The sequence below is a fragment of the Galleria mellonella genome, unplaced genomic scaffold (assembly GCF_026898425.1).
Source record: "Galleria mellonella isolate WM207_F2 unplaced genomic scaffold, CSIRO_AGI_GalMel_v1 utg103, whole genome shotgun sequence".
NCBI lineage: Eukaryota > Metazoa > Arthropoda > Insecta > Lepidoptera > Pyralidae > Galleria > Galleria mellonella.
In genome coordinates, this window is record NW_026441966.1 from 4,848,582 (window position 1) to 4,871,527 (window position 22,946).

Here is a 22,946-nt window from a genome sequence, read left to right on the forward strand (position 1 = left end):
CTACAACGTAGGTAATATGGTATTTTGAAATAGATATGTAAGATAGGTATGTAAATAAGTTTTAACGTTTAGTTTGTATAATTACACCATATGCTTTCAGAATTGCAAATAAGGAACTTGATATAGATAAGTTCTACCTAATTTGAAACGCTGGTATTTCAATAAATATACGTGTACAAAAACTAGAAGTATTTTTTTCTATTGTTTATTTATATTATATATATTTTATTAGTAATGAAAAAATCACTACATTTTAATTAAATATAGTAAAAAATTACCATTGTAAAAACCTTAACCAACGTTCATAGTATATCATGCTCACCTAATAAGGACTGACAACTGAAATGTAGATTACTCTTGTCCATAAGGTACTTAAATAAAAATTAATAAATAACATAGAAATATTTAGTTCTTGTTCTTTGGGTATGTAAAAAAAAAATAACAAAATATTACAAAAATTTAACTTTTTTTAAGAAAGAATAACAAATTATAAAAATAAAACCTACTAATATAATAAAATAAACACTACAACAATATAATATATTTTCTAAAATTATTTAAAAAAGAATTTACAAAAAAAAAAATTGGTAGGCCTTATTAAAATACTGTGCTTTAATAAGACCCCGATACCATAATTCAATTTTAATAAGTTAAGGAACTTCAATCAGTCTTATACGCTTTATTATATAATAATAGGAAATCTGGCACTTCTTCTCAGTTCTACCTATAAATGCAGAACTATTCCTTTTGTGACACCAACACAGGCTTCCTAATTACACATAAAACAGTTTTCCTAAACTTTTGAAGTTTTTTTCACCTCTTAAATGATTTTGTAAGGGTTCTTCTTAAAATACTGAGCATAACAACAAAGAGACAATAACGAGACAGACTTACAACAATTAAAAGTATCTATCTAGATAGATAGATACACTTTTTGTTTCCTCTTAAAGATTATAGTAGTAGATTTATTATAAATAGATACAAACAATTTCAAAATATGTTCACATTGAGAATACAATGGGTGGCCTTATGGCTAAAAGCGATCTCTTCCAGGCAATCTTTGGATGGAGTTAGTTATAAGCAGTTCGATCGGAAGTACGATGAAAATTTTGTTATTTTAAAAACATATGACATACGTACTGCAGGAACAGCCGACACCAAGTTCTCTTTGGATAGAAAAAAAAAGTAGCCTGTTTGACTACTGGAGTAGATTTTGGACAATAATGTGTAATAATAGAAGGAATCGTTATAATAAATAACTGAATAATTATTCACTTTACATATTACGACGTCAGAGAAACATGTTAATAGATAAATAAACGTCAATCAATAAGGCCTATGATCATAAAAAGGCTTATATGAAACAATACTTCGATTAGTATACAAATTTATAATTAAATTCGAATATTCTAAATGACGAAATGCAAAACCACGATTAAAAAGTAAACGTTAAATAAAAACTACGTTGTAAAACATTATTTACTTACCTTAAAATTATGACAATTTTATAACAGGCTTAACAACGTCTACCTCCCACAAAGAATGCGTTGCAAATGGTTTAGGGGCAGAGCACGGGACGCTGGCACCTTGCTTATTATTTTATAAGGCTAGTGTGTACACAGACGGGAAATATCTATGATGTTGTATTAATTTAAGTGTATTTTCAGGAATGTAGGCTTTATTTAAGCATAAGCTTTATTTGTATCAAGTGTCTAAGAAGGAGACAACAATAATCGTCTGCACTACATCTGTCCTACTCGTGTTCCTGTCACCAAGCAGCTGTGCTTACATGTCTATTTTCCGGGTAATAGAATGACTATTTTAAATTCACGGTCGGGGCTTAAAAGAATGAGATTTAATAATACAATTAATTAAGACTCGAAATTTTCACAAAAGAAATAATGATGAATTATTTTTATCATTATTTGTTCTACACTGACCTTGAATTATCTGTAGCGTGATAGAAGTAATTGTAGAACTATACGAATATAATATTTTTTTCTGGAGCAAAAATAATAACAGCAAATAGAGATCGAGGAGGTAAGGATATGTCCTATTAATTTATTTTTAATTTTATTACATAGTTATGGAATGAACTCCCCGTCGAGGCTTTTCCAAAAGACTACAGCATGGGGTTTTTAAAAAAAGGGATACTCTTTATCTAAGTTTCTTCTGAGTACGTAATGCGCGCGTAATGTCTCCAGTATTGCAGGCGTTCACAGGCTATGGTAACAGCTTACCATCATTCTTGTTTGCCTCCTCAGTAGTATAAAAAAATAGTTAAAAAATTATATAAATACAGTAAACGAATATTGCCAAGTGATATAAAAGGCGGCTTCATCGCTAAGTATTCTCGTCCAGACAATGTTAGGGTGCAAAATATTGAGGAAGAATAGGGGGTAGGTCGCCATCCACTTTCTATATATATATATATATATATATATATATATATATATATATATATATATATATATATATATATATATATATATATATATATATATATATATTTATATATATAAATAGAAGGCGCATATATAATAGGAGCATATAACACACATATAACAGGAGAGAATGAAGGAGAAAAGTGATGAGAATACATAGGAAAACAGTACATAAAGGACTATATATTATACTAGGACTTAACAGAAGTTTTGAAGCTAGTGAGTTAGGTCGTTGAGCGTATACACAGACAATGATCCACAAGCGAACAGTCTGGACAGTGAAGAGTTTAAATAAAAAAAAAAGGAATAAGTGGGGAATGTAAAGCGGAGGTTGTTATCACTGCGCGAAGTTATGGCCATTAACCTTACTGAGAAATAAGAATTGATCTTTTAGATAATTAGAAGTAATGGGGTTAAAAGGATCGAGCAATAAAGAGATATGACGACTTACTTAGATATACGACAAAAACGGATGGAGAGCTATTTGAGTCGAGTATGAATTTGAGAAATGTGATCACATGGTCACACATACGTATATTACATTTGCTATCGCAAATATTTGCAATTATATGAATTTTAAAGACCCTCAAATTACTTAGTAGATGGTATAATTGAAAATGGGCGGGAAGTTAGTAGTAGTAAAAGTCACAAAACAAGTAATCACTACGTGTAGGAGTTATATAACCTATTCAAGGCATTTTTTTATGGATGATAATGGAATGGTTACCCCACCCGCGCTATTAGTATACATCGGCGGGGCTCCAGTGAAGGATGATAGGTGAGGATGCAGAAGGTCAGTTAGCCCACCGTGACGAATTCAACAAGAATTTTTCATGATGGTTTCCAGGGGAAACCACGTGGAGGTCGACCTAATAGGGCATATTGCTAGCAATGGGGCTGTCAAACTCCATTGCTAACAATTCCTTTCCTCCTCATTAGTAGCAGCAAACGCTTTTTACTGCCCTCGTAAGACTTACGGATTTTCAATAATTATACAGGGTTTGAGGAACAGGTTGGCAAAAACTGGAAAAGTGAGTACAGACCATTATTCTGAACTAGAAACCAGTGAAAACTCCGTAAAATTTCAAATTTTATCCTGTATTTGTTTTTTCATTTAAAATCATTTAATCTATAATATTATGTCATAATATAAAGAAATAATAATATTTTATAGTAAAATACTATTAATTAAAAAAAAAAAATAGCAATGTAATACACGTATTAAACATCCCAACCTGACGCATGGAATCAGTTGTGTAAAGGTAACATCACAAGTGTGCGAAAACTACCTACGAAGAAGCGACATTGATCGAGCGATAATTACATATATCGTGCGTCGTGTGGATCGTAAAATTTCTAATACATTGCGCGGTATTTATATGGCTGTGGTGCATAGCCGGTTGGGAAATAATTTGGTATCTTATTCAAACCATTCATCTGAGTCAGTTGTTTTGGCCGGTCTGTCCCTTACATCCTGTATAATATTCCAATGTTTAACTTATTTGAAGTTCCTTGTGGAGGGGCTTAGTAACCTCTGTAGTAATTTGGAGTATTGAGAGAGAAACTGGAGTAATTGGAAGCAACGGGATGTCCATATCGCGAGGGAAGTATATTTATTTATTTAACGCACAGTAAAATTCTATGTATAATTTGGCGGACTTAATACCAAACGGTGTAATATCATCAATATTACACAGTATTTTTTAATCGACAGTGCTTACTTTCATTTACGTAATAATATAAATCCAATACTGAATTTTGCGAAATAAAATCTTAAATGTTTCTTTAATCATTGCTAACTTCTTTTATATATGCATTTATGTAAACCTTTGTTCTGCAATAAATTAATATCAATTCAATTAAATTGAATAAATAATTGCACAACAAGTATTCAATAATATTCATCTTTATTTTATGAAAATATCACTGACTCACATCTGTTACAGTTGTTTTTGTATCTGACTGTACTCTTTTGATATGTAGATTTAGTAAGTAATTTATAAATTTCTTATTCTATTTTGAAGACAACTGTATAAATATAATTGAAATTAATGGTATAAAAATTTAATTAGTTTCACCAAGAAAAAATAAAATATAGTGATGTAAGCTATCTACCTATACACTACAATATATAATAATGTCTATATAATAAGTTAAACGTATATTTAATAATAACGCGTGCGCGCACGTGTATACATGTACACGTGTGCTTGCATACGTGCGTGCGATCTTGCGTGCATGCGTGCGTACGCGCTTGTACGCACATACACACACACACACACACACACACACACATTCACATACATAAATATGTACACACATATACATACATAATAAATTCTAAATAAAAACTAAAATCATCCGTTGATCCGTGATTACAAATTAAAATAGTCCAAAGGAAACGCTCACTTCTGATACTTCTTGTTTTATACATGACGTAGGCATTTACCTGTTGATCAGCTGGGTAGCCGGTCCAAGAGTAGTAATTGATAATTGATACTGCGCTAACCGGTATTGTTGTGTGTCGCTCTGTACTACCTACGCTAACGCTTTATTTTACTACGCTATACTTTCTCTGTGCTTTCTTTCTTCTACTACTCTGCTCCCTCTATTATTTTTATGTTAAGTATGCATTTATAAGAGAGTATTTGTGAATGATGTATGTGTGAAAATAAAAAGGAATAACACAAATTGTAAGTCGTCTAGTCATTTTTAATCATATAACAAAACCTACCAACCTTTTACAGTACCAACTTGATTAATTTTTTCTTTATCATATCAGTCGTTTACGGTTCACAGCTGAACACAGGCCTCTCCCTATCGAGGAAGTCAGTAATTGTTGTCAGTAATTGCCACGCTCGGTAGGCAGATTGACAACCACAATTAGGCATTAGTGAGGTTTTAAGAGAGACGCTGCTGCCTATCCTTCGACCTCCCCTAGTCGCCTTTTATCACACCTACGGGAAAGAAAGAGGTGGCCCATTCTATGCCGGGGCACACACGGCGGACAGATACTAAGCTGAAAATAAATTAAATACAATCAGGTGGGATAAGATTGGAAATATATGGGATAGTATTTGCTTTAGTAATATTACTGAGTGTGATTGGACTGGAGCGAATGAAAAATGATTATGAAAATTGTTAAAATAGCTTTTAATAATTTTCAGAAGAATTATCCACTCAATTATTGGAGAAATTTTCAAATTTAGGTATTTTAAATACTGGAATGCTACAATTTAAAAAATGCTACTATTTCAAGTATTTTCTAGAAGTTTGATGGCTGCAAGTGACTCAGAATCGTTCCTTGTGACTGTCTATTGTGGACGTCTGTCATCAACAAAGAACAATAAATGAATGGAATGATAATTACGTAAGCTTCGACATAATTGATATCTGCAACGATATCTTCACAGACTTTGCAAACTGTGGTCCTGCTACACCATGTCTATGCAAAGAAAGAACACCACTTTACCTGCTGACAATATTGCTCCTTTCCACTTTGGGTTTGCTCGAAGAGAACTTTTTTAGAGTTAAGCTCACCTTTGTAGATTTATTTATCTCTGTCATATTTTTTGACGACTTACAATGGCAAATAAGCTGACGGTCTATCAGATGGAAAGTGGTAACCGTCGTTAGAAATGTGCAGTACCATGGACATGACAGAGTATACTGTTACGCCCATGATACTCCATGTGTTGCCATTCCTAAGCACTCAGATATTATTCCTCTATATCCTGTAAATTCACCGTCATATCCCATCCTTCAAACTGAAACACAGCTATACAAACACGACTGCTTCACGGATGAAACACGAATGGGACAGAGGTACTCAAGCAAACGACTTTTGTACAAAGTTTCCCTCTGGTGGAATGTACTAAAGTGTGTACAATAAAGTATAAATAAATTAAATGGCTATGGTTAAGTTATCTGTTGTTAATATACTCAACTATTGGTTACAGCCATCCTCACGCATCAAGCTCGACCGGCACATTATACTTAGCGACGCCTCATGTTTACCAGTCAGTTACGGCAGTTATCACGGCTATCAACTACTGTTAGCTGCTATAGCTGGTGGTAAATGATCGAAGTCTGAACCGACAGCGTAGCCTAGCCATTAGTTTATTAGCAATCTGGCCCGATTTGGTACTGGTAGGCAAAATTGTTGAAAATAATATATATAGTTACTCTTATATATATATATATATATTATATATATATATATATATATATATATATATATATATATATATATATATATATATATATATATATATATATATATAACTACGTTACTCGCTGATAATTTAGATAGAAACCTATAAAAAAATTTAAAATCGGTTGAGTAATTTTTAAGTTTTGTAATTAAATTAAAGTAATTTTTCCATTACTAACAAACAAACAGTACAATTTTTCCTCTTTATAATATTCTATTTACAATTATCTATGATATAGATAACTGCCCAGTTGCATTGTATCGAGTTCAATCCTTTCCGTGGTAACAAATAAGTAAGTAAGTAACTTTGTACAAAAGTCGATTGCTACCAAACCTCTGTCCCATTCGTGTTTCTACCGTGAAGCAGTTGTGTTTGCATAGCTGTGTTTCGGTTTGAAGGGTGGGATATGGCGTGAATTTACTGGGTACAGAGGAATAACACCTGACTCCTCAGGAATGACAACGCATGGGGGGTATCATGGGCGTAACAGTATACTCTGTTATGTCCATGGTACTACTCATGTACCACTTTCCATCAGGTGGGCCGTCAGATTGTTTGCCATTCTAAGTAGTATAAAAAAAAAATTGCTATTTTATTTTTATTTGTTTGTTTTTTTTTCCAAAAAAATACTTTATAGTTATTATTATGTTAGGTAGATATATCTATTAGTAAAAAATCTTTTAATTCCGTCAATAGCAGTGCCATCTATAGACCTTATCTCAAATTATTTTATCAAGAAGAGTAAGCGACACCTATAATCTGTGAACTTAAACTTTAACGTTCTATTGTTATTGATACAATAAAAGTATTTTAACTGTTTTCATAGATGGCATCATTATTGAAAAATTAAGAGGTTGTTTTACTAATAGCGATTCCTAACATATAATTACAAAGAAGTTTGTTGAATAAATGATTCAATAAATTAAAATAAAAAACATATGTAACATATTTGTTACTGCTTTGAGGATCGATTTCAATTTACTCGTAATGTAAATGAGCAGTTATTCAACTAAATAGCTAATGTTAGGTATGAAGCGATATAATCGATTGTAGTGAGTCATTAATACAATAGCTGTATAAACAAATACATGTTTATTTAGCCGGTTATTGCACTACTGACAGCTGGATAGTTAGGATATTAAAATTTCGGCTACTTACCCATCGCTGTCCGCAGTGTAAGGTGGGACGTTGCGGCATTAAGAATCGTTTTTACCCTGATGAAGGCTCGGATTAAGTCAAACAATTGTCTATATATATATATATATATATATATATATATATATATATATATATATATATATATATATATATATATATATATATATATATATATATATATATATATATATATATTAAAATCGTGAAATAAATGAACATAAGTTTTAAAAATAATGATTGACGTTTCTCACGACTAGTTTAATGTTGAGTACAAAGGTGAATAAACAACGCTACATAATCACACCAATTACCTAATTTTCAAGCTAAGATAGACTGTGTTATGCGGAACACGTAGATTGAATATATTTTGAAATGATCATTTCCTAAATTGGGCCGAACGGGAACAAACCCGAAACTTTATTTGCGCAATGTTATGTGCCCATCACTGTTCCACAGAGGTCGTTAAATATATATTATATACTAAGATCACGTGGCTGCATCGTTTCTTTGAAAAAAAATATTTCATTTGGAAAACAAATAATTTCCTGTTACACTTAGTATATACATATAAATAACACGAAAAATAGTGAAGTTTATACAAGTAAGTATAAATTACTTGACATTGAATAGATAGTTTACCAGAGGGAGACTTTGTACAAAAGTCGATTGCTTGGGTACCTCTGTCCCATTCGTGTTTCAACCGTGAAGCAGTTGTGTTTGCATGGCTGTGTTTCGGTTTGAAGAGTGGGATATGGCGTGAATTTACTGGGTACAGAGGAATAACACCTGAGTCCTCAGGAATGGCAGCGCATGGGGGGTATCATGGGCGAAAAAGTATAATCTGTTATGTCCATGGTACTGCTCATGTCTATAGGCGACGGTTACCACTTTCCATCAGGTGGGCCGTCAGCTTGTTTGCCTTCTAAGTTGTATAAAAAAAAAAAAAAAAAAATAAAAAAAAAATTATCAACTCAATTGTAAATAGTAAAGTTTTTATTGTTATGTTCAAAGAATTATACACGATTATAAAGATTAACAATATGTACACAAATAAAAAGTATAATTAATTATATAAACTTAATTACATAGAAGGAAAATAAAGAGTCAACAATGGGCGGCCAATCACAAAATTTTCAGAAACACTAAGTTCACAGGAATTTCCATATTTGGTGCTGAGAAAGGTTATGAATACTGAAATAAATATATCGGCGTTTGGCATCCCTACACACTCTGTTGCAGATGTTACAATTACATCAATTAAATAATTTATCCTTGTTCTGTTATGTAAGCCCTAATCTACATCTACACTAATATTATAAAAAGTTATTTTTGTGTGTATGTTTGTTGGTAATGAATAAACTCAAAAACTACTTTGCCGATTTAAAAAATTCTTTAACCATTAGAAAGCTACATTCATCCTGAGTAACATACCACATATTTATTGCTAGAAAAGATTAGGGATCCTTACTAAAACTTTAGTAAAGTAACTCAAGGTGTAAAAAAAATGCTAGGTAGGATCAGATAAAAATGTTAAATGTTGTAAAAATGACCACCCGTGCGAAGCCGGGACGGGCCACTAGTATATTATATAAAGTAATTATAAATCAGCTACAAGCATTATTCAACAATAGGTAGTATGTGACAGTACAAAACAAAAGAAAAAACAATATACATATGTATATTTACGTTTAGTAACAACTTGTTAATGTTTATTACCTCTCTTAAAGAATAAAGTATATAAAAAAAATAACCATTTTATATAATTATCTTAATATAATACTCATAATTTTAGTAGGTACCTAATAAGAAATAAATTAATTGTTAATTTATAAATTACCGTATAATATACGTAAACTTACGTCAATATATATCTACGATACAAATTGACATATCATCTTCTATGTTAATTCATATATCACAGTCAATGTAGGTACAAGGTCGGATATTTGTACTACACTCATTGTTCGGCCGTTGTGAGATCGAGACGTATTGAATAAAATGTACCAAGTTACAAATAAGGTTGTTCTAGTAACAGGTGGTGCTGCAGGCATTGGTGCAGGACTTGTAAGGGAGTTTCTGCAGGAAGGTGCCAAGGTAATTTTTTTTATCATTATATATTAAATTATAAATTATTTTGATCATACTACACAGCGCCATCTAATCATAAACTAATGTATATATATACATATATAGTAGAGATGTTGCATCTCTGTGCATCTTCTACCGAATTAATCATGGGGAGTGTTCTGAAGAATTGTTCGGATTGATACCTGCTGCTGATTTTCACCACCGTACAACCTGCCACAAACTAAAGTTTCATCCCAATCATCTGGACAAGTGGCGGTCTTCCACCGTGCGTTTTTCAAGGCACTTTCTTCCACGCACAACCATTTTTTGGAATCAACTTCCAGCAGCAGTATTTCCGAACCGATACGACAACATAACCTTTAACAAAAGAGTACATTCCTTTTTAAAAGGCCGGCAGCACACCTGCAATGCCGCTGGTGTTGTGGGTGATCATGGGCGGCGGTAGTCACTTACCATCAGCTGAGCCGCATGCTCGTTTGCCCCTTGTTTTGTAAAAAAAAGTCCACCAAATGTAAATAGAATTTTACTGAGCATTAAAGTTTAAACATATAAATAAAATATTATCGTGGTTGTGTAAAATAAATTTACTGAGAGCGTCTATTTATCCGGATATGGATTTTACAGTAGTTAAGATATTTTTACGGTCTATTTGTAACTATACATCTTAACTAAACATTTGTTGTACATGACTACATATTCGGTTACTTTGTATCCCATAATATTGGTAGTATTCCTAATAATATATCGGTAACACGGGTGAATTAGCCAGGAAAAACTAGTATTCTTATAGGGTAAATTGTTAATTATTATAAATTACATAATTAGCCAGTATAAGATTTTTGGATCAGGTTTACTATTGTAAGTTATTCTATTTCATTTTATGTAGGTTAGTAGAAAAATATAAACTTGTCCTATATATTTTTAATTTATTACAATCTTTACGATATAGGTACAAAGTCAGTTGATTTTTTGTTGTTTGTTTGTTTAACAGTTCATCTATAAAAACTTTTATTTAAAATATTTACAGTATTACATAGATAGGTATATAATTTATTTGCACTACTTACAGCATACAAATAATTACAGACATAGATAACATACACAAAAGAAAGAATACATATACAAAAAAAAAGGAAAATAATAAAGATGTACATACCCTTATACAGTACTGTAACTATTACAAAAATAGTAAGTTAAAAGAATATATAAATAATGTATAATATGTATCTACTTACACAGAGCAAGATTTTTTCAAATTTTGGATTTTTTGTTTTCTTTTTTATATGAAAATGTAAAACACGAGATTGTCAATTCGATTGTTTTTTTTTTGTATGTAAATTTCTCGATACTGTCTTTTTGTTCTGATTGTGATTTTATGTAGGATTAATTTCCGTGTCCCATATTAATTGCGTCACTATTGAGGTCACTTTTGTTTTTGAGGGCAGTGTTATAATTGTAATTAAATTACACAATATCTGTCACACCTGTCTTCCATTAGGGCAGGCAGAAGCAATGGCATGCCAAATGCATCGATTCAAAAAACATCTTTCCCTTCTTTCACATTCATCAATCTTTCATCTTTTATAATTACATTACGTTCCACAAAAACAAACTTCAATGGTAGTAAAACCAGTTATTTTTATTTAAAAACTAAACTGCTAAATCAATTTTGATAAAATTACTATCAATCTGACTAATATGAAGTATATTTATCAGACAAAAAAATAATTTTCTAAATCGGTTTACAACTAACGAAGTTATGAGGTAACGAACTTTAAAACGTCTATAGGCGACGGTTACCACTTTCCATCAGGTGGGCCGTTAGCTTGTGTGCCATTCTAAGCTGTATAAAAAAAAATACAACTTTCTTACCATTCGTCTTCTATAGTTAAAAATCTACTGTCTAAATTTGGTTTCCAACGCACTCCTAAAACAAAAGATTCTTACATCGGTAAAAGTTTGTTACCTCATAATTCCGTCAGTTGTAAACCAACTTGGATTTTTTTTTATCTGAAAGGAAATTACAGATTGGTTTCAAAGAAATTTTATCAAAATCCGCTCCGTAGTTTAGTTTTTATATCAGAATAACTGGTTTGATTAGAAAGAAAGTTGGGTTTTTTTTGTGGGACACAATCTTTAAGTATTTATAAACCTTCCAAATCGGTCAGATAAAATTATTATTTTATCTGAAAAGTTATATATATTTTATTGTTATATTATATTTTATTCCTCCAAATAGGTCCCAAAAAAACATAATCAAAATAAGATCAGTACTTTGATTTTTAAATCAAAACGACAGGTTTTGCCATACACAAAATCGATGTTTAATAAGTAGCTTCATACCTAATATTCATCATATCAGCTGTCTGTTTTTAAATATAGGCCTTCGCCATTAAGGAAGGTTTTGCCAGTAGTTGCCATGCTTGGTAGGCGGGTTGGTAATCGCAGTTAGGCTTTGGTGATGTTTTAGGCAGGACACTGTTGCCCATCCCTCGACCATTACGAGTAAGTTTCGTTCGTCGTCTCTTATGGTACAACAGTCACGAAAAAGGAAGGGGTGGCCTACTCTATGCTAGGACTATATGGATACCCTCATGCCTAATATTAGTAGACAGAAAAGTAACAATTATAATATTGTTAACATTGGTACTGAATGTAGAAATATGTACACAAGCATATAACAAATTTTTTTTCAGCATGTAGCGGCCTTGGATGTCGACGTAAATAGCGGCAAGGAATTAGAAATTGAATTGTCTTCAAAATATGGTGCGAATAAAGTAAAATTCTACAAGTGTGATGTGACCACGGAGGAATTAAATATTGTGAAATGAAATGAAATGAAATTTGAAATGAAATGAAATGAAATTTATTTGCTAGAAACATTGTAGAAAAGGTGTTGCATTTGTGAAGTTTATAAGATGTCCATTATGTTTCGCCACATCAAATGGCATGCAAATATTAATTATTGAATTTATCCATTTTCTATTTTATACAGGTACATCATATATTTAATTTTCAATTACATATACAATAAATCACTATTAGTACGAAGTGTCACTTTGGTCATGCATTACAAACAGTCAATAAAGCTACTACAAATAATAAAATAATAAAAATGTCAAATAAAATTAAAATTACAATTTAAATTTCAACTAAGTCAATGTCACAGCATTTATATTTTACAAAAACTCATTAATATTGTAAAAATTATTTTCTATTAACCATGTTTTCAATTTTAATTTAAAATAATTTAATGGCAATTCTCTTATTTTTTTTGGTATCCTATTATAAATGAAGGAGGAGGAAGGAGGTTCTCAATTCGGTTTTTTTTTATTTTTATGTTTGTTACCTCATAAGTCTGTCACTTGTAAACCGATTTGGAAAATTCTTTTTTTATCTCAAAGGATATACTTATAGATTAGTCATACAGAACTTTTATCAAAATCGATTTAGAAATTTAGTTTTTAAATCAAAAGCACTGGTTTCCCTATAATTAAAGTTATTTATTTTCGTGGGATACAATCTTTATTTATTTATTTATTTAACTCTTTATATAACCAAAAACATGAAAAAAGCAATGACATATAAACAATTCAACTGAAATAAAGTTGCATGAAGTACAGATTAAAATATACATATAAATATACAAAGGACGGTCTTATCGCTAGGGCAATCTCTTACAGACCACTTTTGGTTAAAGGAGAACATATAGAAGAATAGATGGCGCAAGAGTGAATTAATATTTTTTACGTATAATGCACAAAAACATCAAATACATATTATTTATTAGACTACTTATTATAACAAATAATATATGCTACATATACATACACATATAAATATATACATAGCACACACTAGGAAATATGACGAGTCTAGTAAAACGAAATTAAAAAATAAAATAAGAAAGGAAAAGAGTAACTACAGTGAAAGAAAATGGGATTTGACTTTAACATTTCTCATCTTAATTACATAAAGTATAAAAATATAGTAAATTCTGTACATAAAATATATTTCCAAAATAACTATCAGGGGGTGATTAGTGATCGATACTGATGCCAAAAATGCAATCAGTAAAATTTTTGTCGGTCTGTCTGTATGTTCGCTTTAGAAACAAAAACTACTCGACGGATGTCAACGAAACTTGGTACAATTATTCTTCATACTCCTGGACAAATTATAGTATACTTTTCATCACTCTACGATCAATAGGAGCAGAGCAGTGAAGGGAAATATTGGGAAAACGGGAGAAGTTATTCCATTTTTAAGCTTCCGTCGCGTGTACAGCCTTAATGGCCACTTTTTAAAATGTAAAAATGTCCACCCGTGCGAAGCCGGGACGGGCCGCTAGTACTAAAATAATGTAGGTACTATTTTTATTATCATTATATTTATAATTATATAATAGAATTATATCGTGTTTATTAGATATAAATAATCATAGAACATACACCTACTAACTGTTCAAATATTTACGTAAATGGTAGTGATAAAGCGTATATAGATTAAGTACTTACAAAAATAATTGTAAAGTTATTTACTTAACCAAACAGCACCCTTTACTGTCGCTGAGATAACGTAGTGAGGGATTTCTACCTATATACAAAAATTAAATTAAATACTATCGTTGTGTAATAGACTTATTTATCAGTCTAGGTAATATAGTGACGCGGGTAATAAAATGATAATATGGACATAAACACTAGTTTATAGATCGAAAAATAATAATTTGAAACTAATAAACTTAAGCCAATAAAAGCTAAAATTTGTTTTGCGTATATATATATATATATATATATATATATATATATATATATATATATATATATGTATATATTTAAAAAAGAAATAGTAACTTGCCATCGTTTATTATCATGATAATAATATTAATTACTATACATACAGGTGTTACCACTTAATACAATATCACATTCACGATCATTGTATATATACAAATTTTTATACTTATCATATTGTTGCCTTAGTAATAATTTTATTATTTTTAATTAATTACACTAATTTATTACTTATTTTTTATTTTATTTTTAACTTTACTGTTAATTGTTATTCGTTTTTATATAGACTATTTTTGGTAGATACTATAGATTGAAAATATTAGAATTGAAAATTAATAAAAATGTGAAATAAGTAGAATAGAAAATATACTTAATTTAATCAGTATTACCTTTGGATTACTTTCGAATGATTCCAATTCATCAGTAGGTATCTTCGTTCGGAAAATAATTTTCAATTTTCGTTGATTAACCTATCAACACAAACAGAAAATTTTAAATAGATATTGTTTCCTAGCTTCTACGTTTCATTTTATTCTATTTTCTAATAATTCTACTACTACTATAATCTTGAAAGTTCCTAAAGATGTGTGGATGGATATTTGTTACTCTTAGTTAGTTAGATTTGTTACGCAAAAAGTTACAGATATGAAATTTGGTACATCAGTAGGTTATATACTCGTGTAAACATAAAGAATACTTTATATACGGACGCAAATAAAGCGTATAATGTTATTGCAATTGACACACAGACATAATTATGTTTTTTTAAGAAAAGTAAGATTTATAATGCAATTAAAATATAACTATGTCATTAATTCATTAACGAGAAGTATACTAATTGTATGTTTATATTTTAGACGGCGTTGATAACAAGCTCATTAAGAGCGCATAAATTAATGAGCAAGGATAATGGTGGAAGTGGAGGGACGATCATCAACATATCATCAATTGTAGGCCTCTTTCAGACACCCTTCTTGCCCATTTATGCTGCCACAAAGAGCGCTGTCTTACAGTTTAGCACTTCTCTTGGAGTATGTATTTCGTTTTATTTTTTATTTTAAAATTTGAGTAAACGATGCCAATATTAGTATTAAGAAATTATGTAACTGCAAATTATGTAACTGTCTCTCATCTGCGCAGGATATAAGATTAGAAATATTTACATTATCGCATAGATCGAAAAGTTTTGTAGTATTTGTCCATGATTTAATGAATTGCAGTCTGAGACTCGTATAACCATTCGAATTAGATAAGAAATACCACTTTTGTATGAAGTATTCGTATTGTACCTAGCACCTCTAGCCTCATGGAGGATGGGATTGTTAGGAATGACGTCTAGCTATTTCATAGCAACTTACCCTATCAGAACAACCTTCACGCGGTTCCCTTGTTATCGTGGTTAATTCTTGAGGACTCATCACAATGGGTCAACTAACTTCCTGTCATTTTTATTATTGGGGTCAAACCAGTATATACTCTTAGTGAAGGCGGGGTTACCATTCCATTATCATTAATTAAAAAAAAAATCAAATTCAGTAGTAACGATTATTATTATGCTTTATACAGAGATATGCATATCGTGTATACATATGCATAACTCATATGTAACAAGTGTATTTTACTTAGTATTTTTAGTCATCTTTCAAGACTTCTTGAAGAAAAAGAAATAGTAGAGACATTAGAAATTTTTCACCAGGGGGAGACTTTGTACAAAAGCCGTTTGCAAGGGTACTCTGTCCCACCCGTGTTTCTATCAAAAAACATTTGTGTTTCGGTTTGAAGGGCCATATGACAGTGAAATTACAGGGTCTAGGGACATTATACCATAGTCATAAAGATAGGCAAAATAGAAAGGTATCATGGGTATTATAGTATATTCTGTAGTGTCTATAATGCTATTCTAGGTGCGGTTGTCAACCTGCTTGACAAGCGTGGCAAATTCTAGCAAAACCCCAAAAGGGAAAAGCCTATGATCAGCAGAGGATTGTTAACGACTGATATATATGATGGCGCTATTCATGTCTGTAGGTCATTCATGTCGATTACCGATGTCCATCAGGCGAGCCGTCAGCTTGTTTGTTATTCTAAATATCATAAAAAATTCAAATGCATAAAATTGTATTGTTTATAAGAAACGTCATCATTTAAGTAAACTATGATAACTATTCAGTGTGTAAGTCTAAAAATTAAAATTTATTACAGGCGGAAGAAAATTACTTACGATTCGGAGTCCGTGTGATTACAATATGCTTCGGCGTTACGGATACTTCTTTAATCATTGAATCTAAAACTGCGTCATACGACACTAAATTAAATGAAAGGCTGATGACAGCTCTGAAGGGCATGAAAGCACAACGGTACATGTTTGTTTTTTATTTTATTAATATACATTATGAAATTATAAAAGACGTGAATTTCTACAGGGAATAAAACTCTACAGAGAATTAAAACAAAATATAGCTGAAGTCTGTTTGGAGTGATAACGTTTGATCAGTATAATTGTAAAATTATTTGAATCTTTGTGATCACCACTCAATTGCTGTATATTAGAAATTTGTCTAACTTTAATGATTATTATTATACTAGTATACTAATTATCCTAACAGACGGTTTTCTATTAAAAGTTATTGTACGGGGAAAATAAATTGATTTCTTTCTTTTTTCAAACAGTTCGTTTAATTATTCTCTTTATAAAAAAAAAAATCTTGGACATTAAACGAATTTTTTTTTTAAGAAAAGTCCAATTAATTTAGCCGTTCTCAAGTTTTGCTCTTAGCAACACATAAATATTTAATATTTGTCTAGTACTTATAGTAACAAAATTATGATAAGTATTTATCACAAATTTATTACTAACAATTTAATATTATATATTTTTATCTTACTTATTTCAGCCCCGAATCAGCTGTGCGTGGTCTCTTGGAAGCTTACAAGAATGGTTCCAGCGGTAGTACATGGTTGATAATATCAGATAAGCCAGCAGAAGACATAACCGCCAACATCAACCAAGGTTATAAAATATTTTCACGAGGAGTATTTGAATAACATTATTGTTATATTGAAAAAAAAAAATCTTAATAAATATAAAATCTACGTTCTTAATCAGACCAAAATTTGTTATGAATATATTATATTGTATAAATTATTATAATTATAATATGAGTAAATTATAATAAGTTTACTAATGCCATCTTTTGGAGAAAACAATAAAGAGTATCTATCTATAATAAATCCTATTAAAATATAGATTTAAAAGATCATAAACATTGTTTGGATGTCTGTTACTCGATCAGAAATTAATTAATAAATGTATTTCTAATCGTAATTGATGACGATGAAGTGGTGTTATTCGTATCTATACACAGAAATTTCATTATATTTACCTTACAATACCATAGAATGTGAGAGAGTTCCCTCTTGTCTGGTAAATTAAATTGCGAATCTTTTTTAAACAACATATTCTAACAAAATAGACGTCATAAACATATTAGATACGTATTTTGCGACAAGTAGGTATGTTTTATTCTCCGTGTTTTACACTACATCCTCTTGGGTTAATTACGTAATGCTAAGGTATATTGCACTTCGAAAAACAATGTGAATAATGAATAATAACTACACACATACATACACGGTTGAGTTAATTATTTTTATAACGAAAGAAAAAGAAGGCGAGTCCTTTTTCAATTACTTTTTTTACATATACTGTTGCTCTTTCTTATATATGACATGAAAGAAAGTAATAGACAGTAATTCTTAGCTATATTTGTTTTGTTTAGAATTTATTAAAACATAATAAATTGGAGATCTATTCTTCCGGACTTTACCTTTTATATAGGATCAACACAGCGTATTTCACTTGGATTCTAAGCTGTATTCAGTCGTCTTGTTTATCACATCGTAAATGCTTGTCCAACATTAAATTTTTTGGGGTCTTTTTCTTCTTTTGAATTTAAAACTGGATATATCTATTCAATTTTAAATTCATTATTATTTATGTAAAATTATTCTCACAACTTGTTCTACAATCCTACCTAGTTAAACTCCATTCTCTTATCTTATAAATTACTGGTGCTACTTTCATGTATTGTACTTTCATGTACTCGTACGTGCTCGTTTCTAAAATCTAATCTACATATTTATCTTAGAATTCACAAAGTAAAGACAAACAATTTATATTAGCTTGTTATCATTATTTGATCAAATATTTGAATAAATTAGCGTTTTTGATGTAATAAATTCAAATAACGCTAGAAAAGTTTAGCATGGTAATTTACCACGATAAAACCTTCAGTGCTACTATATTAGTAATTTCAATATCAAGGTAACGCAGCGGAATTATGTTACCGGCTCTGTGTAAAAAGGTATAAGCATTTGTGCCAAGGCGATTAGAACTAGTTGCGGGGTAATTATTCCCTGTAATCAATACTAGTAAGTACTTAGGCTATGCATACAATACGTACCTAAATATGTATTTATTTATAAATACATACTTTAATATGAAATCAAAAAAGATATTCAGTAATGAATTAGGTATTTATTTAGTGTTAAAGTGAACACATATTTCAAAATCACTTCGGTACAGTATTATTGATCTTCATATAGGTATTAGCTACAAGAGATGAATATACATATATCTAATGTTTGACGTTTAAGCCAGGAATCCTTTAGTATGGAGGGTTTTGGATTTCATATCTTTGTTTCTCTTTGAGCTATTGCATTAATACTACTTAATCATTTAGCAAGATCGCTATAAGCAAATTGGATACTTCAAAAAATATTTATATAGAAACAGATAATTATTATGCTATTGTTCATTATATCCAAGACTAACATTACTCTCTTCAAATTTTTGTAAATTTATTTGATAGATACGTAGTTATGAAACGAATGGCTCACTTCATAAACTTATTCGATAAAAACATAATTACATCGAAGGTGAAGATATATTCTCGTAATTAGCTATAACCATTTTGATATATATATATATTGCCGTGTAGTTTCGACATAGAATGGGCCACCATTTCTTTACCCGTGGGTGGTGTAAAAGGCGACTAAAGGAACTCAACGTCGAGGGATGGGCATCAGTGTTCCTCTTAGGATATTACCAAATGCTTAAATGCTGTTGCCAACCCGCCTGCTAAGCGTGGCAACTACTAGCAAAGCCTCCCTCAAATGATTCTTCAATTCGATTTGGCCTACGTTCAACAGTGAACAGAAGACGGCTGAAAAGAATAATTACATCGAAGGCATAGTGAAACTTCTAGTTTCATATATTTACGTAATTATAACCAAACAAACTACAACCATTTTGATATTTATTACATTTTGATATTTATTATAAGTTGTAACTTGACGTATTTACGAGATTTTCGTGATCATAGAAAATTGTATTCGCTTTTGGTTTCGCCCGTAAATGTTGAACGAAATAAAAGAAATAGTTCATGCAGTAAATAATTTATTTTAAAAACCTCTTATTAATTATAACTCTTCGTAATCATTGTTTTGAATGTGAAATTAGGTATCTCTGCTTATACAGCTATTATCGATCATTATTGTCTTCCTGCATAACACATACTTTAACTATTTAGTTTCCTCAATACTTGAACAGTTTGATATGGCGTAATGCATCCGAGAAAATGAAATCTGGAATTATCGTACATTATGGAAGACCATACAAACTTTCTCTACACCAGACTAGTATTTTTTTTTATATTACAATTTTATTCAAATTAAAAATAAATACAGATTTACCTACAATCACAATATTAAAAAAAATATGGTAGATATTAAATCACCATAATAAATTAGTAGCAATAATTGAGAGAGAATATATTCGTAAAACGTAAAAGAGAACGTAGAATAGAAGAAAAAACTTTCTCAAATTTATTATACATGTATTTCTTTATACTACCTATCTAAAAATTCAAATATTCGAATCTCTAGATATTTTTCACTATATTTTATTAAATGAGAATAACTTGGTTAGCAAAAAAAAAAAAAAAACAGAAATCAGAACAAAAATAAAAGATCCAGATAATTACAATAATTAAAAAACTAAGTACATTAATATACTTTTTTTATTATTTTACTGTAAATTAAAAATGAACTTTTTATTTCTAACTTTAGCTCATTTGCTTATTTAAGTTGATCTCATTTAATACCAATTCGCCTACAGTTTTCACTAATAGTTAACGCGTTAATATAAACTTTAATAATTTCCTTGGGAAACAAACATATATCACTTCAATACATTTCTAAGATATGAATAGTTTTAATTCTATTTACATCGCAATTTATTCGGTTAGGATATTATAATTTTTATTTTTCTAAAATACGAAATTAATTCGATTATTCGTAGAACAATAATTTCTTATTATACTGAACGTGACCAAATGCTTGTAAAATTTTATCATTATCATTGTATTAGTTAACTTCATATATAATTCATATCAATTGTACCATATTGGGAACACAAACTGAATATTACAAATAAGGGTACAATTTTCTAATTTCTTTAATTGAACATGAGTAGTTCTTACAAAAATGGCAGTTTCATATCACGTATACGAATTTAGATCAACATTATAAGAACACAAGTTTTTAATATATCTGAACAATTTATTTTTCAATAAACAGATTTATTGCCGCGTTATCCACACTAATATTTAATTATATCTTATATTCCATGTTTATATAACGAACCTCGAATAGTAGACACTACAAAATCTTATTTATATACAACATGTTCAATCACAATCACATGTTCTCGAATTGTGCTTCCAATCGATCGGTCAAACATTCAATGCATACTTTGTGCGTTTACATTAGTTTGTCATATCAGACGTTAAATGCATTTACGGCGTTCTTATTCACGTCAATGTGATATTTAAATAAAAACAAACGTCCTTATACACTACTAACTATTGTCCGTAATTTTTTAGCTTTAGTTGAAACTAAATGTAATTAAGAGAAAATTTTATTTTCAAGAAATGTCTTTGGCAAATGCAAATTTTAATTAGACGAGTTTTATTATAATTAAAGTATAAATTGCTTCTTTTTTAGTTATTATTCTTCATAACTTTTGCTTACCAAAGTATGGCAACGTTAAATTATGTGCAAATTTAAAAAAAATATTTTATTAATTTTCAGTGTTTTCGATTGATTATTTAAAAAATGCTCTGCTAGCGAACATTAATCGTAAAATAATATACCTATAAAACTATAGCTGAAAATTTGAATTTTAATACCAGAGAAGTATTTGAAAAATTCCAAAGCAAAATAAGAAGTGAGTGTAAAATTTTTAGTGAAAGATTTATTTATTTATCCTTTATTGCACAATGCATGCACCTTTATTGCAACCAATCGGAAACATTGAAAATTGTTTAAATGTTTTTAAAAATTACCAGGTAGTTTTAATATGGCCACACCTTGGTAAGCAAAAGTATAATTGATTTTATTTATATAATGGAACAAATTGTCATCTCCAAGTCATAAAAAGGGACTTATTGGCCACCGATCGACCGCACTTGGTCCGATATATAATTCTTTGCCCTAACAATACTTACTACTTATTTCATATTTACATCGTCGTAGACTCAACATTTGAAGGAACCCTTATTAATACAATAATCTCTATTATTACAGACTACGAGGACACCCCAATTCAATAAGATTTTTAGACCATATTTAGAATATTACTTATTCCTCCTAAATCTTTGATTGTGTTTAACATGTGTATTTCAAACGTTATTTGCTTATTACTTATTACTTGAAGACGTTTTTTGTTTATTGTTCTGTATAGAACAATTGTTCTGTCGAATAATAGCTATGTTGAGTCATGAGTCATGCTTCATTATAACTATTTATGTCGGCGTCACTCCCGTTTTCAAATTCGTAAAAACAATTAAGTTCATGTCGTGTACGAAACTTGTCGAGCCTTACATAATTCTAAAATATGAATAAAGCTGATATGAATAAATGAATAATTTAAACATTTCTTTTATTTACTTAAATTGAATTTTTAAAAGATGAAGAAATAATTTTGGATATTATTGCTTTGTTTACGAAAAAACGCCGTTAAGTATAACTTGTACATTAAGTATAACATAACTGATTGAAATACTCATGTAAATACAATTAGCTTTCCCAAATCTCATCAAGAGATCACATTCTCAAAGTCCTCGAAAGCCAAAATTTAACAAAGATAGTGGACTCCATGCGGGAAACCGGTCACACAGTGGTGA

General features: G+C 30.1%; 1 protein-coding gene across 1 annotated transcript; it reads left to right on the top strand.

Annotated features, from left to right (window-relative positions):
* The first annotated feature begins 9,741 nt into the window (after positions 1-9,741).
* LOC113517470 (15-hydroxyprostaglandin dehydrogenase [NAD(+)]-like) lies at positions 9,742-20,148 on the top strand. Its single transcript, XM_052898548.1, has 5 exons — positions 9,742-9,910; positions 12,601-12,726; positions 15,558-15,731; positions 16,903-17,057; positions 17,595-20,148. Exons 1-5 carry the CDS (start codon positions 9,815-9,817, stop codon positions 17,743-17,745), a joined length of 702 nt encoding a protein of 233 aa, XP_052754508.1. The 5' UTR covers positions 9,742-9,814; the 3' UTR covers positions 17,746-20,148.
* The last annotated feature ends 2,798 nt before the right edge of the window (positions 20,149-22,946 follow it).

Bases quoted from the DNA above. Each gene is read 5' to 3' on its own strand.
- LOC113517470 (XM_052898548.1), top strand. From the start codon at position 9,815: ATGTACCAAGTTACAAATAAGGTTGTTCTAGTAACAGGTGGTGCTGCA. The intron at 9,911-12,600 runs GTAATTTTTTTT...ATTTTTTTTCAG, and splicing joins TTCTGCAGGAAGGTGCCAAG to CATGTAGCGGCCTTGGATGT. The intron at 12,727-15,557 runs GTGAAATGAAAT...TTTATATTTTAG, and splicing joins CCACGGAGGAATTAAATATT to ACGGCGTTGATAACAAGCTC.